This window comes from Typopeltis vanoorti, chromosome 5 (genome assembly GCF_054136105.1).
Source record: "Typopeltis vanoorti isolate ZY-2024b chromosome 5, IOZ_Tvanoo_1.0, whole genome shotgun sequence".
Lineage (NCBI taxonomy): Eukaryota > Metazoa > Arthropoda > Arachnida > Uropygi > Thelyphonidae > Typopeltis > Typopeltis vanoorti.
Window position 1 is genome coordinate 563,218 of NC_143553.1, and position 13,453 is coordinate 576,670.

General features: G+C 40.6%; 1 protein-coding gene across 2 annotated transcripts in view; it reads right to left on the reverse strand.

Moving 5' to 3' along the window:
* The window catches only part of LOC150106178 (protein phosphatase 1 regulatory subunit 3C-like), a 30,105-nt gene that overhangs the window by 13,234 nt on the left and 3,418 nt on the right, over positions 1-13,453 (reverse strand). The window contains exon 1 of one of the 2 annotated variants that reach the window (XM_090393021.1): positions 5,276-5,407. The exons of the other annotated variant lie outside the window; for it this stretch is intronic. Within the exon in view, the coding sequence (XP_090249147.1) occupies positions 5,276-5,327 (52 nt within the window). The 5' untranslated portion in view covers positions 5,328-5,407. Of the gene's footprint in view, positions 1-5,275; positions 5,408-13,453 lie in introns of those variants that run through there. 2 annotated transcript variants of the gene reach the window in all.

A 13,453-nucleotide genomic window follows, 5' to 3' on the forward strand; every position in this document is an offset into this window, starting at 1 on the left:
AAGGATAACTGAATCTCAAAGGACAATTCAGCTCTTTATAATTCAGTTATTCTTCATAACATTTCATTTCATGTACTTACTGTGTGCGTATTGTTTTGTACAAATACCGGTAATTAAATGGAAACGCTGTTTAAGAAATGTAAAACCATATTAAGCACATCACGCCCGCACACGCTTCTTCTTGAGCGTGTGATGACGCAGCTGTTGTATTCCCCATTGCACCCGCGCTGTTACCAGCAAGAGTCTTGGTATTGTGTTCTACAGTCTTGTAATTCTAAACGAAGCATTGAATTGAAAAGAGGTGAATCCATAGATGATAAGCTGTGGATCGAAGATGAATTCACAAGTGAAAACGGGAATAAAAATTTCTAAAAAAAGCACCGGTACGCATCAGGCATTCAAAGTTACTGCTGCTCCGATGTGTAATCGATAAGCAAAAAAATTTGGCAGCGCAGATCGCAGTTCTGACAAGAACCAAATAAGAAGTAATCAGATGATTCACTCCTGTAGCATAATATATTATTCGATTGGATAGAGTTTAAAACAGTAGATCGTCTTGGGGGACGATCCGACCCGTTAAAAGTTTTACAAAGAAATCCGTCCAGCTAGATAGCGATTTCGCTTTGTTTCTGAATTACAACTGAAGTAGCGAAGGCTGTGCGACCAGCGGATCGGGTTTCTCTCTCCGCTTGCTCCATTTGGAGGAAACTTGGTTTTTTCCGAAGGGAAGTCCTGCCACCATCCATGAGACCGAGCAACGCATCTTAATATATACTATTAATATAATATAAAGGTATATAATATTAAGAAAGAAAAAAAACTCACAAAGGCTCTTCCCGTCACAGTCAAATGATTTTAAACGAAAGGGCATCGTCGATACCGACTGAGCTACCCACCCTGTTTGATCTCTTGTACGTGGTTTCTCACTTATCTAACCTTTACTGTTAAACGGATGCCCTGCAGGTTTTTGCGTGAGGGAGGAAATGCGGGTTCGCACAGAAAATGTCAAATAGGATGTGAAAATTTTGATCATCTCAGAGAATTCCCCCCCCCCCTTCATAAGGCGTTGTGGAACTGGATATTTCCGTTATCGTTCCTTTTGAATGTCCACTATTTACTTCAACGTCCTTTATTTAGTGATTCATATTGAAACAAGCAATTCAACTTATTTAAAAAAAAAAAAAAAAGATACAAAGAGTTACAGTAAGATTTGTTATTAATGAAGAGCTTCGACTTGAGCAACGAACCTCCTCAAGATCATGTCATTTACTTCGTTCACTCTGTTAGAATGAAATGCATTTCACACCTTCGATTCTAATCAGTAAAACGATTGCTTAATAAATAATAACCGATAGATATGCATTAACACACATCGATCCACTTAATATTTCGTTTTTGTCAAGAGGAAGATAATGGGGGGGGGGGGAAGGGTCTGTTATTGGAAACATGAGTCTGAATTAACTGTCGTTAAGATTAACGTTAAACGAATTACCCTGTTAAGAAGGCTCGTAAGAAATAGCCTCGTTCGTGTTGTATTTCAGAAGAACATCTCGAATGTTGGGTGATTATACGAACCGTGGCGGCGGATGGGGAAGGCTAGAGGTCGACGGTGACGTTTGGTCGTAATCGCACCTTAGCAACAAGAGGGTCGGTGACCGCCCGGATACTTCGAGTACTCAGTTGCGAACAGTAACAGCAGCTCGTGACAGTTCTGGCAGCCTTGCCAATTGCAGCCGCCTACAGAAGTAGATAACAGTAGACGCGATCATCACTTGGGTGCACTTTGGAAGGATTGGAGATCTAAAATAGCACCACGTGCCGCTCTATCGCGTGTGCAGGGCAGGAAGAAGCCGGACGATAACGGGAAGTAGACTACTTGTCACCGTTACTGAGGGTGAAGTGGGAGGGAGTGAATTTGCAGCTTGTAAAATGCATCGAGAATGATTTCTAAACAGCAAAACGAAGACCTCCGCAATAAAATCAATTAGAAGTGCTTTGACACTTGTCGCGTCTGTTGCAGGGATGTTCTAAAAGCAGTCTTCAAGAGGAGGCCCTATTTGTGTGCGTTGCAAGACACAAATTACTGTTACGTTAATTACGTTATTACTGTATGACATTAATACACTAACATCGAAATTATGACTAACGAAACCCACCATCGTTCTCAAGAGAACGAAGAAGTGGCCCAATAAACCTCCTGAATGGCAGTCCCCCCCCCTCCCCCATTACGAAGATTTGAACAGATCATCATCGACACTGTTGTATTTGCGTGACTTTCATTTCACCGCTCTGGAAGAGGGGAAGGGGGTGTCCATACTGCGATGATAAATCCCTTTTCCCAATATTTGCATGAAGAACGTCGTTTACTAAAATTAGTCCCCCTCGATAGTGTATCTGTGAAGGGCTTGCGTCTAGAGCGACGAAATGAAAGTCACGCAAATACAAGCGTGGCGATGATATTCTGCTCAAATCTTCGTGTAGGGAGCACCGTGAGGAGGCTACAAGAGGTTTATTGGGCCAATTTTCATTTCTCTTGAGAATGCTTTTCATCATAAAATGAAGCATCCGAGCTCCGCAGTTTAATGCTATTTATACAAAATATCTTAAAACTTGTTTCAGTATTCGCTCGGAATTTTTAAAACAAACAGTTCAAAATTTTAATTACCATCTTATTGATTGGTAGTAAAGAATAACTAAACAACAAAAATAAACCCTCAACTATACTTCTCGAGGCCATGCACACACGATTTAAAACATCCCATTTTTGAACAAAAAAAGCCCTTAAAATGTAATGCTTCAAGGGAATTCGAAATGTCTCCGTTTACCACAAGGCGGCATCGAGTGATGATCAAATGGAAGCCGTTTATCCGCGATATAAGTTTCCGCCGTTCGCCTACCATTGCAATTTTGCTTGATTAGCGAAAGACGTGGCAAATGTTTGGATCAAAAAGTGATGTATACAAACAGGGGAAAGAACCGCAGTTTTTTTAGCTTTTTGCACTCGGAAGTTAACTGAAACATTGGGATACATCGGAGCTTTTAGCAGCAGAGTACACAAGATTTTTTTTCTTACATAAATTTTAGATTTTCAGATTATTCAACCTGAATTAGCACCACTTTCTTAAATTGTATGTAAGCGGATCCACCAACTACAAAAGGAAATTTTGCTCCGAGAGTTTTCGCTGTGAGATCCACCCCCCCCCCCCAACACCACCACCAACAGGAAATTTTGTGTGCCATCATTTAAGTATAAGAATGAGTGTGGGCCAAGCTTCAAAAATGTACACCCGGAAATTTGAAATTTTTATTATTGAATTCTAATTTTGCTAGTTGCATTTAGAAACAGCTAATCGAAACATACGCCAGCTTTTGGGGGGGTACGGTAACACACTATCTTCATGCGGAATGACAATACCATCTAGTGCCGAAACAACAGAACGAATAACCTCATTCGTATTTCACCCACCGAAAGTGTAACATTACACGATGTGTTCGAGATCGGTTTTATTTTTGGATAGAAAAACCGAAGTCTCCCATCGCGAGAGGAAAAAAACCACAATAGTCCAGGATCGACTAACAGAGCTGCAAAAATCGTTCAAGGGGTGAGGCATAAAACTATAACTGGCCACCGGGTTAAACGTAAACAACACACGCGACATTTTCTATCGTCATAAATATGCTGATGAAGTCAGAAGATTAGAGTAAATTTAGCTTGGGATAGAAGTCAACTGATGAGAGGCAGTCGCTAACTGTAAGCGGTTCCCTTTCAGAAGAATGACTCAAGCTGTGCAGAAGATTGCCAGAAGAACAAAAAGACTCACGCGAAAAACAGGCGTCTGCTCCGCACATATCAAAATGGATCCAAAACGCTGATGCGACCTGCTGAAACTAGAAACAGAACTGCAGCGTCATAACGCAGGTGAGTTGGCACTCGTTTCGAGTGCCAGACACTGACACAGCCGGAGATATTTAGCATCGCGTGCTGGATGCGAATCAACATGAGAAAATTCCATCTCCGTTGTACACCGACGAGAGTTTCGGTTCGTCTTTTTTGTCCTCATCCGTCCTCTCTCACCTTCCTTCCGTCGCTTAGGGGATAAAAAAGCTGCTTTTAACAAGTCCCCTTCCGTTTAGAGTTTTTTTTTTTTTTTTTTTTTAATATTCCTAGCACAGTTTAAAGCTTTCCTAATTGCACGCGAACATCATTTCTTGCACCCGGGTCTAAACACGTGGGTTACGTTTTATCACGCTAATTTGGAACTGGACCACAGAATAACTTTAAGCGATAAGGCGACCGCTCTGGGGCCTCCATCTTCTTAAAGTAACGTCTTTTGCTCGACATTTTGTCTTCAGAGCGTCTCTGAATGTCGAAACTTGGACCACAGAACAACTTTCCGCTGCTCGAGTAGCTTACCTGGTGGCTACCCATTTCGCTACTAGACGTTATATTTTGGATTTAAAAAAAAAAAAAACTTCTTGCTACTCTTCTTTTATTTCTCATCTAAATGACCAAGTGTGCAGACAAATCATTCCGGTTTACCAAAGTAAATTCATTTTAGCTCAGAAGGAAGATTTCGCATCTTGATTTTGCACTGATGAATCGCAAATAGAATTGCTTAATTCCTCACGCAGTTCATTAATGACGAAGTGACTGCGTTTATCCGCATTTTTAGTATACAAGTTCACTCTCTAAATGAGCTGACGATGTTTACTTAAAAAAAAAAAAAAAAAAAAAGGAATCAGCGCGATTGTTGCTGTCTTCGTGGACCACCAATGCGTGCGCACTCAGAGAACAAGCAAGTGAGCTGGCAACAAATTTTCAACAAAGTGAAACACACGGGCTGTTCCTGCAATAAATAGACGTTCGTATAACCCATTAAGCACATGAAATTGCAACGGTTAAAAGGAGGTTAACAGAAATAAAGAGAAAAAAATATTTCGCAACGAGCCCTAGCTAGTCATAATCGTGAGCAGAAGCGGATAACAGTTCACGACAGCGGATGCAAAACTAAAGTAGGCTATCTCTCTCTCTTCTTTTTTAAACTAGTTTTCACACAGCATAGTAGTTCGACTGTTACTGAGAGGGAAGGCGCCGGAGAGTAGCGAATTCAAAGTGAACAAGCCAAAAAATAATTCATTTCGGCGCACCTTCCCCGTTTATGGCCGAAAGAAGGGGGGAGGGCCACATACCGACAGCACTTACGTGCTCGTTATTGTAACTAAAGCAAACCTGACGATGTTCGGAATGAAGAGGATGAAACAAACAGTCACTTACACGCTCTGAGTCCCCTGCTTAGTCCGAACGATTCCTGCTGCGCCGAATCCATTTCTTCACCAAAGGAAAGTACGAAGAACTGAGACTGCACAAGCGAGCGAGCTAGCAAGAGTACGCGCGCGCACGCAATTTCGTCATCGAGATTAAATTCTGTTACTAGGACACGAGATAATGTTACTACCCCCTTACGATTCGCGAATGTTACTACAAAAAGAATCGCTTATCGCAAGCGCACTTTGACCTTTCGTTGCAAATCGGCATCTACTCGAGTGTGTGTGTGTGCGCGCATTTAAAACTTTTCTTGGAATGCCGTGCGTTACTCGTCTGAGAAAACTTCACTTCCTTCCTTCCCGAAAAGGAACTTGGTGCATCGTTTTCCCCACTTGGACAGATGATAAAGTGGAGATGAGCGAAGGGAGTGGCAGTTAGTGCGCTCGCGTCATTAAACGCGCCACAAGTGGTGGTGGTGTGTGTGTGTGTGTGTGTGTGGATTAATTAGTGACAATGCTAGTACTCGCCACCAAATAATTCCCGCAAGCGCAATGATAAAGTAGCAAAAAAACACAGTAAATATCTTTCACCACCGACAAGGATCGCGTCAAGGCGAATGGAAAAAACGGAGAAGGGAAAATGTCCAGTTGCCGCGTGGTGCCATCGAAGCTCACAACTCATTGCAGCTTCTCTCTCTCTCTCGATCGCATCCTCACCTGGTTTGGCAAATAAAGTAGGAATCGAAGCCCCTCCAATTGTGTTATCGCTGCTGAACAAACCCCGTCGCTCGAGATTAATAACCAGCGTCGAAAAACACAAGAGAAATTTAAAGAAATCCCAAGAATGCCGCTTGCGATAAAAGAAAAGAATTCATCGATGGAGAAACTTCTGCTGCAGATGACGAAAATGGGCGTTTCTTTCCAGGATTTCTTTCTTCTGCCAATGCCGAGCTTTCCTTGCAGAGTTTTAAGCTTAAAAATGCTCTTCTTTGACCTAATTATTAAAAGGATGCGCTCAAACACACGACAATAATCGAAAGGAGTTTGAAGGGATCGCGAAACAGGCGATTGGAAATAGCATCCATTGAGATGCTGTTTACAGCTTACGGACTGTCGACATTAATTCTGCTTACCTGATGAAACTGATCGCCTATTTAAACCAGAAGCGGCAACAAATTTCAGTAAACCCTCAAGAAGCTTTTTTTTTTTTCTACAGTTATTGCGGTTCCACTGGAATTTTGACCTCGAGAGAGATTTCGTGCAAATGCAAGTCACTCTCAACCTACAGGAAATCGGAGATTTTGATCGCATCATTTGCTCCAGAATGATGAAACTCGCGAAATATTTGCGTAGCCCAAAACCGTCCTGAGGTGTAAGCGACAATGAAGGGGTCGCCTTCTTCACGATATCACGGGCCTTTGGACATACTCAAAAGTCCATTTCATTTCGACGTCCTCTTGATACCTTCTGCACAGAATGCTGGGCGGAGCTTGTGAGTTCGAACAACAATTCGCCTCAATCACACTGGCAGCAAAATGTTTAAAAATGGCGAGATGAGCGGGATCGGAATGCCTGCCTTCGTGTAAAATTCGGTAAAGACGATTATCACAAAATCAGTCGGATTTCGGGGTAAAAACAATAAACCAAAGAGCATTCTAAATACTGTCATATTTATTACATATTACAAACAGTAAAAAGAAAATGTCAGCCGTAACCGCATTCCTTGCAACGTTTTAAACTGCTTGTCAAGGACAAAACAGCATCCAGTCTCAACGTTTCCCAAAGGCAACTGCAAATTCCAAATCAAAGAATCCTCCAATATTCCACGATTTTGGAATGAGATGCCGTCTTAGGCGTCCAGCCTAAGAAAGCGTTTACATAATCCCGGAACTTAAAATAATTACTTCTCACCGCTAAACAAGGAAGTGTAAACGTGCCCACCCTGGTGAAAACTAAATTACATCCTTTCGATGTGCAAGATGCTACTTTGACGTGCTTCCTAACTGTTAGAAAAATAATAAAGCAATCGCAAATTTCTGTTTAAGTTTCTAAGTTATTTAAAAAAGGAATTATAAAAAGCGATAAAAAAGAATTATAAAAAGGGTGTGTTTCCAGAAAGTGTTCAAAAGATTTCTCCACCCCATGTAAATATCCCCGTTGCTCCGTCCAGAGTGAATGACGGTCTTGGGTACTGCCATCATTTCAGAGTTTTGGACCCGTGGTAGACCTATAAACTGCAGGTACGGAGAAGGCTTCTGGATAATAAACAAATGGCGATTTTATGTGAATATCGCTAACAAAAAAGGTTGTCAACTTATACGGCATACACTGAATTAGTACTTTGGATCGGTACTAAACGTATACTGTCGCACAGGTCGATGAAAATCATCTACTATTTTAAAACATTAACTGACATTCGTGTTCAGGATGGGATGCGAACTCGAAAGTTTTTGAAGTGTTTTGTGGAAAGGTAACTACATTTTAAAAATTCCCAACCAGAAATCTTCCTCTTACATAAAAATGTTACTTCTTCAAGAAAATATTAAATTTAAAATTTGAGTTTTCTTTTCTCAAGAAATTTTGCATTGAATTTTAAATGGATGGTCGATTTACAAAACAGACAAGAAAACGCCCATCCCGGTGAGAGAAAGGAGGGTGTGTCCGTTGCACCGATCAGGATCAACCGTTTTATGCGAATTACGATATATATGTTTCCTTAAAAAAAAAAATTTTTTAAAATATATATAATATATATATTTTTTTTTTTTTTATGAAGAATTAAATGACTAGAACCGAGATTTAAGTAAAAAGGTTTTAATATAAACACACTACTAGTTTCGGCCTGTAACAGCCTTCTTCAGGTGACATTATAATAGAAAAAACACTAAACATTGAGGGTTAAAAGGACTATGAACAACACAGACAGTCTTTATACATAATTAGCATGAAAACGTTGTAGTTGTATTTGAAGCTGTTCTTTCGTTTGTTGCATTGTTGGGAGAGTGCGTGCTTGCTGCATCACGTGAACGCCAGTACTCAAGCACGCACTCTCCCAACAATGCAACAAACGAAAGAACAGCTTCAAATAGTATTGTAATTAACTCTGCCTGTAATGTTTTTTTGTCAATTCATTAAATTTAATAGATACAAAGAAGATTTTCTTTTTCCTTACGAAACTGTCAAATTTATCCCGAACACCCGGTATATATATATATATATATATATATATATATATATATATATATATACACACACACACACACACACACACACACACACACACGTTTGAGAACTTTCGAACTCCTCTTGACAGCAAAGCAAAGTGTGGTAATTGAGGAATCTGTAAAAACGCAGCTTTGGTGCTTCTTTGGATGGGACATGCAGAAACAATACTTTTACAGATACATGCCAAAATTCTCTTTACAACTGAACGCTCAAGAAGGTCCTAAAAAAACTTATAAGAATGACGAAAAAAAGGTTAAACCTGTTTGGGAGCCGCCCAAATATACTGATGATATTTGGACAAGCAAAATCTCAAGAATTCAAAAGAATTGAACATTCAGTCAAACTTGATCGTAATTAGGATTTTCGACTTATTCTTTTGGCAGATGCTACACTACAATGACGTACAAAGACCGATTTTCGAAGGTTTAAATGCCTTAAAAATTAAAACTACCGCGCTTCTGCAGTAAACTTGGGGGCAGGAGAATTACAGAGCACCCCTATCCTGATGCATTGGTGACAGGCATTTCCTTTCAACAAGGAATCAATGATCACTGCCAGTGAAGTGGATTTTGAGTTCCACGTAAGAATGTCTGACCTATTTTATCGAACGAAGAATAATATTTGGAGTAACGGCGGCATCAATACGGGAAGGTAACAAGCATTCGGAGGGAACTTGTCGCCCACTGAAAGACATTCAGCATTAATTTGTGAAGGTGGGAGCAACAACATTAGCAACTATTTCCTGATTTCAGAAAGTCAGTTTAGCACGTCCATTAATTTTTAGAAGTACAGAAACAAGTGCGATTTGCAGTCACCTCCGTTGCCTTTCAAATAACTGCGCGACCCGAAGGAGCAAAACATAGCTGCGCAGTTAAGCGGCGACGACGCACTCGAACACGAGATAGATATCGTCGGACGCTGTGGAGCGTTGCTCTGACCTTGAAAACTATTCAAGAACAACACGTGGCTAGCGAGGTTAGCACCCGGCTCGACGGTAAATACGGAATAAGCGGATGGTAACGGAAAAGTGGTGTTGAACAGCGGTGAAAATACGGCATGGAGAACCAATCGTCAAAATTTATCGCCCTCGGCAGAATACGCTGCTGTAATTCCAGACCCATTTCATTGCGAGGATGCGCAAAAATCTGCCTGCGATTTCACTGCAGCCTTTGAACACCTTTTAAAGCAAACCCGAGCAGGTTCACCATCGAGGATTTCGCTGAATCAGATTTGGGATTTAATTGGCTGCAAAATGAAGCCGTATTTCGTTTTGAAGAAGGCGCGAGTACCACACCCCTTTGGTAGGAAAAATTCCCCTTCCGTTTCATCGCATACCAGTTAATTATGCGGCACTTATCTCAATAATTATGCGAGAATTGCGCCTGACAGGTTGATCGGTGAAAGCCATCTTTTCGTTATTTTTTATTACTCAGGTAGACGAGAAACACGAACAATTTATAACCGATTTAATATTAAAAGAAATGAAAACTGGCTTCTTTAATTTTCTGCTTTGTTTCGATATTTTATTTCGTTATAATAAAACAAATTATTATATGAGACGTTCGATTCGTCCTGCGCTAACTCAGGAAAAATCCTCATACACCCGACGATTTCAGGCGACCGCAGCAACTCCTGTTTTTCGCTCACTCAGCCAGAACAACACACTGAAAACATTCATCCAGAACTGCTCTCTCTCAATTAACCCTCCTCCCCTCTCCCTTTCTTTGTAGATGCGTATTTGCCTTTTTCAGGTTTTTTATAATTTGGCCAATCCTTTTTTTTTTTTTTAATCATTCGTTCGACAGCCTTCAAACCACAAAAGCAAGAATGAAAAACGGTTTCGATTTTCATCAACCTAAAAAAAAAAAAAGACCTGAAATCCTAAATAGATTTTTCCAGAAGACCTCCATTGAACAGAACACTACAAATGCAGTAAAAGTTGAATTTTTTTAAAAAAAGGAAGCTTCTCGTTGCATCGCATCAACATCAGATGCGTAGTAGGTACAGGGATCCGATCACTTCTTCCTCCAAGTAAAAGATCTGGGTTCTCCTTCATTGGACTGACTAGGAGCGAATGTAGCAGAAGAATGGCTTAGTTGGCACAGTTTTCCAGCAGTCGAAAAAAACGAGAGAAGTTCAGGCCAGTGGAGAAAGGATGAATTGAAGAGGAAATTCTCTGAAAAGGAAGGTTATGAGTTTAAAAAAAAAAAAAAGCATGAAATAATAGAAAAGGTAGTATTATGGGATTGAGGGGTGCAGAGTATATACGGAAAAACAAATCAAAGCAGAAAAATTGATGTGTTATCGAGAACTAAACAGCCAGTGGCAGCGGACTCATCTCATTGATAATATGAAAAGAGTACAAGCCGTATCACTTACTACAGTTTGGATATTCCGAGAGAGACAGAAGAATACAGATAGACGAAACTTTGCAAATCATGTCTAGTGCAAACTAAAATTTCATTTCGAAAATTCTTTCTTAATGCTCAATTTCGTGAAAACCAGCTTAACAAGAGAAATGAACTGCAGTACGATGAACGTGATTCCCATGGACGCTTCGCATTTTGCGAAACAACAGTTGCACTGTTGTTAACACAAATCAAAATTGCTCGACTGGCTAGGGTGGTGAAATGCAATTTTATTTATTCGATTTTCTTTTGTTCGTTGGATGTATGCTGTTGCTTGGGCACGCTTCGTACAAAGAAAAGAATGCTCTGGCGATATGCATACCCAGTGGCGTCAGCCCAGTTTATTACGATCCGGATAAAAAAGAAAGGAAGAACACAGCTTAATGCCTTGGACATTTTTACACATCGATTTCGACAACTGATTTTATTTTCTTCTTCCGCAAAAAGACTGATTTCATATGTAAACGAAGTGAAGCGCCGAAGACGCAAGCGTTCTGCTGCTCCTTGGCTGATCGTAGAGATCATAAAAATTATGTGGCCACCCTCTCGCTTCCGCAGTATTTGCCTCTCTAACCCACGGGATGCTTTTTCCAGGGATAATCAATTCCACGATCACTTCTTTTCTTTTGCCCCCCATTTGCCCAATTCTCCTTTTCAGCGAGGATTGCAAGTTTTCGGTACAACTCGCTTTTCCTTGGTCGTCATCCACCCGAATGCGGTTTAGGAATTAATGTTTCTTGCGCACCACCCACAGTAGTGAATTCGCTGACCGACAAAATGCATCAACATTATTTTTTTGTTGTTTTCTTTTGGGGGGGGGGAGAAGAATGGGGGAATGAAACTGTACTGTAATGCACGCAACCAACGCTGGAAGCAGCAACCACTCCAGACTGCTGTAAAGTCGGCTAATTTTAGTTTGTTTGTTTGCGTAAAAAATTAGAGGTCACGTCTGCGGAAACTCTTCCAACGCCATTTAAAAAAAGAATGCGCGAAATTTAAAGGCTGACAGTTAACTTGTTGCTGTGTGTGAGGGGGGGGAGAGGGCATACAAGTAAACAGAGCCTCGCGCGAAGGCCAATTGTGAATGAAAACGTGCTGAAATTGTCAAGGTCAAGTGACTGAATTTTCTGGCACCCCTCACGCGCAGATAGACCATAACGCTATTGGCTAAATATAAAGTCCTGAACGAACATTTCGCATTTTTGTCACCTGTTCGGATGGTTCTTCTCAGCGCTGCAACCTTAAAGAAACCGCTTCTCATTCTTTCCTCGTTAAGCGTCTTTCTGTGTTGCCATCAGAAAGTGAAACTGACCAAAAGCTTCATCGGAACCGAAATATCAGTTCCTTGAGTGGTTCTTCTCTTGAAGCAGAAGGACATTCTTGGGAAGATGTGCGCTTCCCAGCTGTAAGAGTACGGCATTAGCAAAACACTGACCTGGATTCACGTTTGTACGTTTCCGAAGAGATTTCAGCTGAATATTATTCATAGATCGATAGAATTTAAGCGGAGATTACTCCCGCTTCGGAAGGTTGTTATGAACATCTCCTTTGACGTGTGTGTGATGATTTGTGTAGTTTCTCTTCCCCGCACAGCGAATGACCATTTTGTGCTTTACTGCTAAAGATTTTTGGTTCTTCATTTCATTCGCACCACCTGATAAATCACCACGAACAAAAACGAGGAATTTGCAGATGTTGGGGATGTACAAAAACACTTCGAATTTAAAAATCGGTTGCACTACAAGCACGTCTCACTTGCTTACCCTCACGCCGGTTCCCAACACGATGCGAATTCACAGCATCGCTAAAGATTACCAATTGAAACACTAACCAATTCGCGAAGTGGTCCAGTGGGTAGTGCGTGTTCCTAAGAGACTACGGCGTGAATGTGGGCGAGTGTGTTTAGGTGGCAAATCAGTTTCACTGCTTCACGTGCGAGGTCATCACTGTCCGGTTTCGTGAAGGCCAGAAGTGGCCGCCTGTTTGGTCTCTAGCGCAGTGTTTCTCAAACTTCAGATATCCGCGTACCCCTTCTTAAATTTTCATTATTAACAAGTACCCCCCTTATCAAAATAATAAATAAATAAAATATATTTCATTGTAAATGTCTATTTTATTTGAATTTATATGTTCGTGTAAACAAAAAAAGTATGATTTATTTTTAAGAGAACAAACTTTGGTTCCTCTTCATTTCCCGTCCATGAAAATCCACATTTCAAGTAATTCATATCATACTTGCGAAGATGAAACCCTTATCAATTTCATTTGATCCAGATACAATATCAACGTTTTCTTGTTGCTTACAGCTACTTGTATCTGCTATATTGCTCTCTTTTGTGCCTTTTATAAATCCAGTCTTTAACCAATGATCCATACGTAAGAATTTGAAAGCTAAAAAAACTACCTTTTCACTCGCACTTAATTAAATCTAAAAAATCATGGTGAGAGATATATGCTGGGATTTTCGGAAACTAAAGTTTTCAGAAAGGAAATGGCGTGACTTACATAGAAGCTCCTATTCGCTATCGCTACTTTTGGCATCGAGAAAGGTTTTC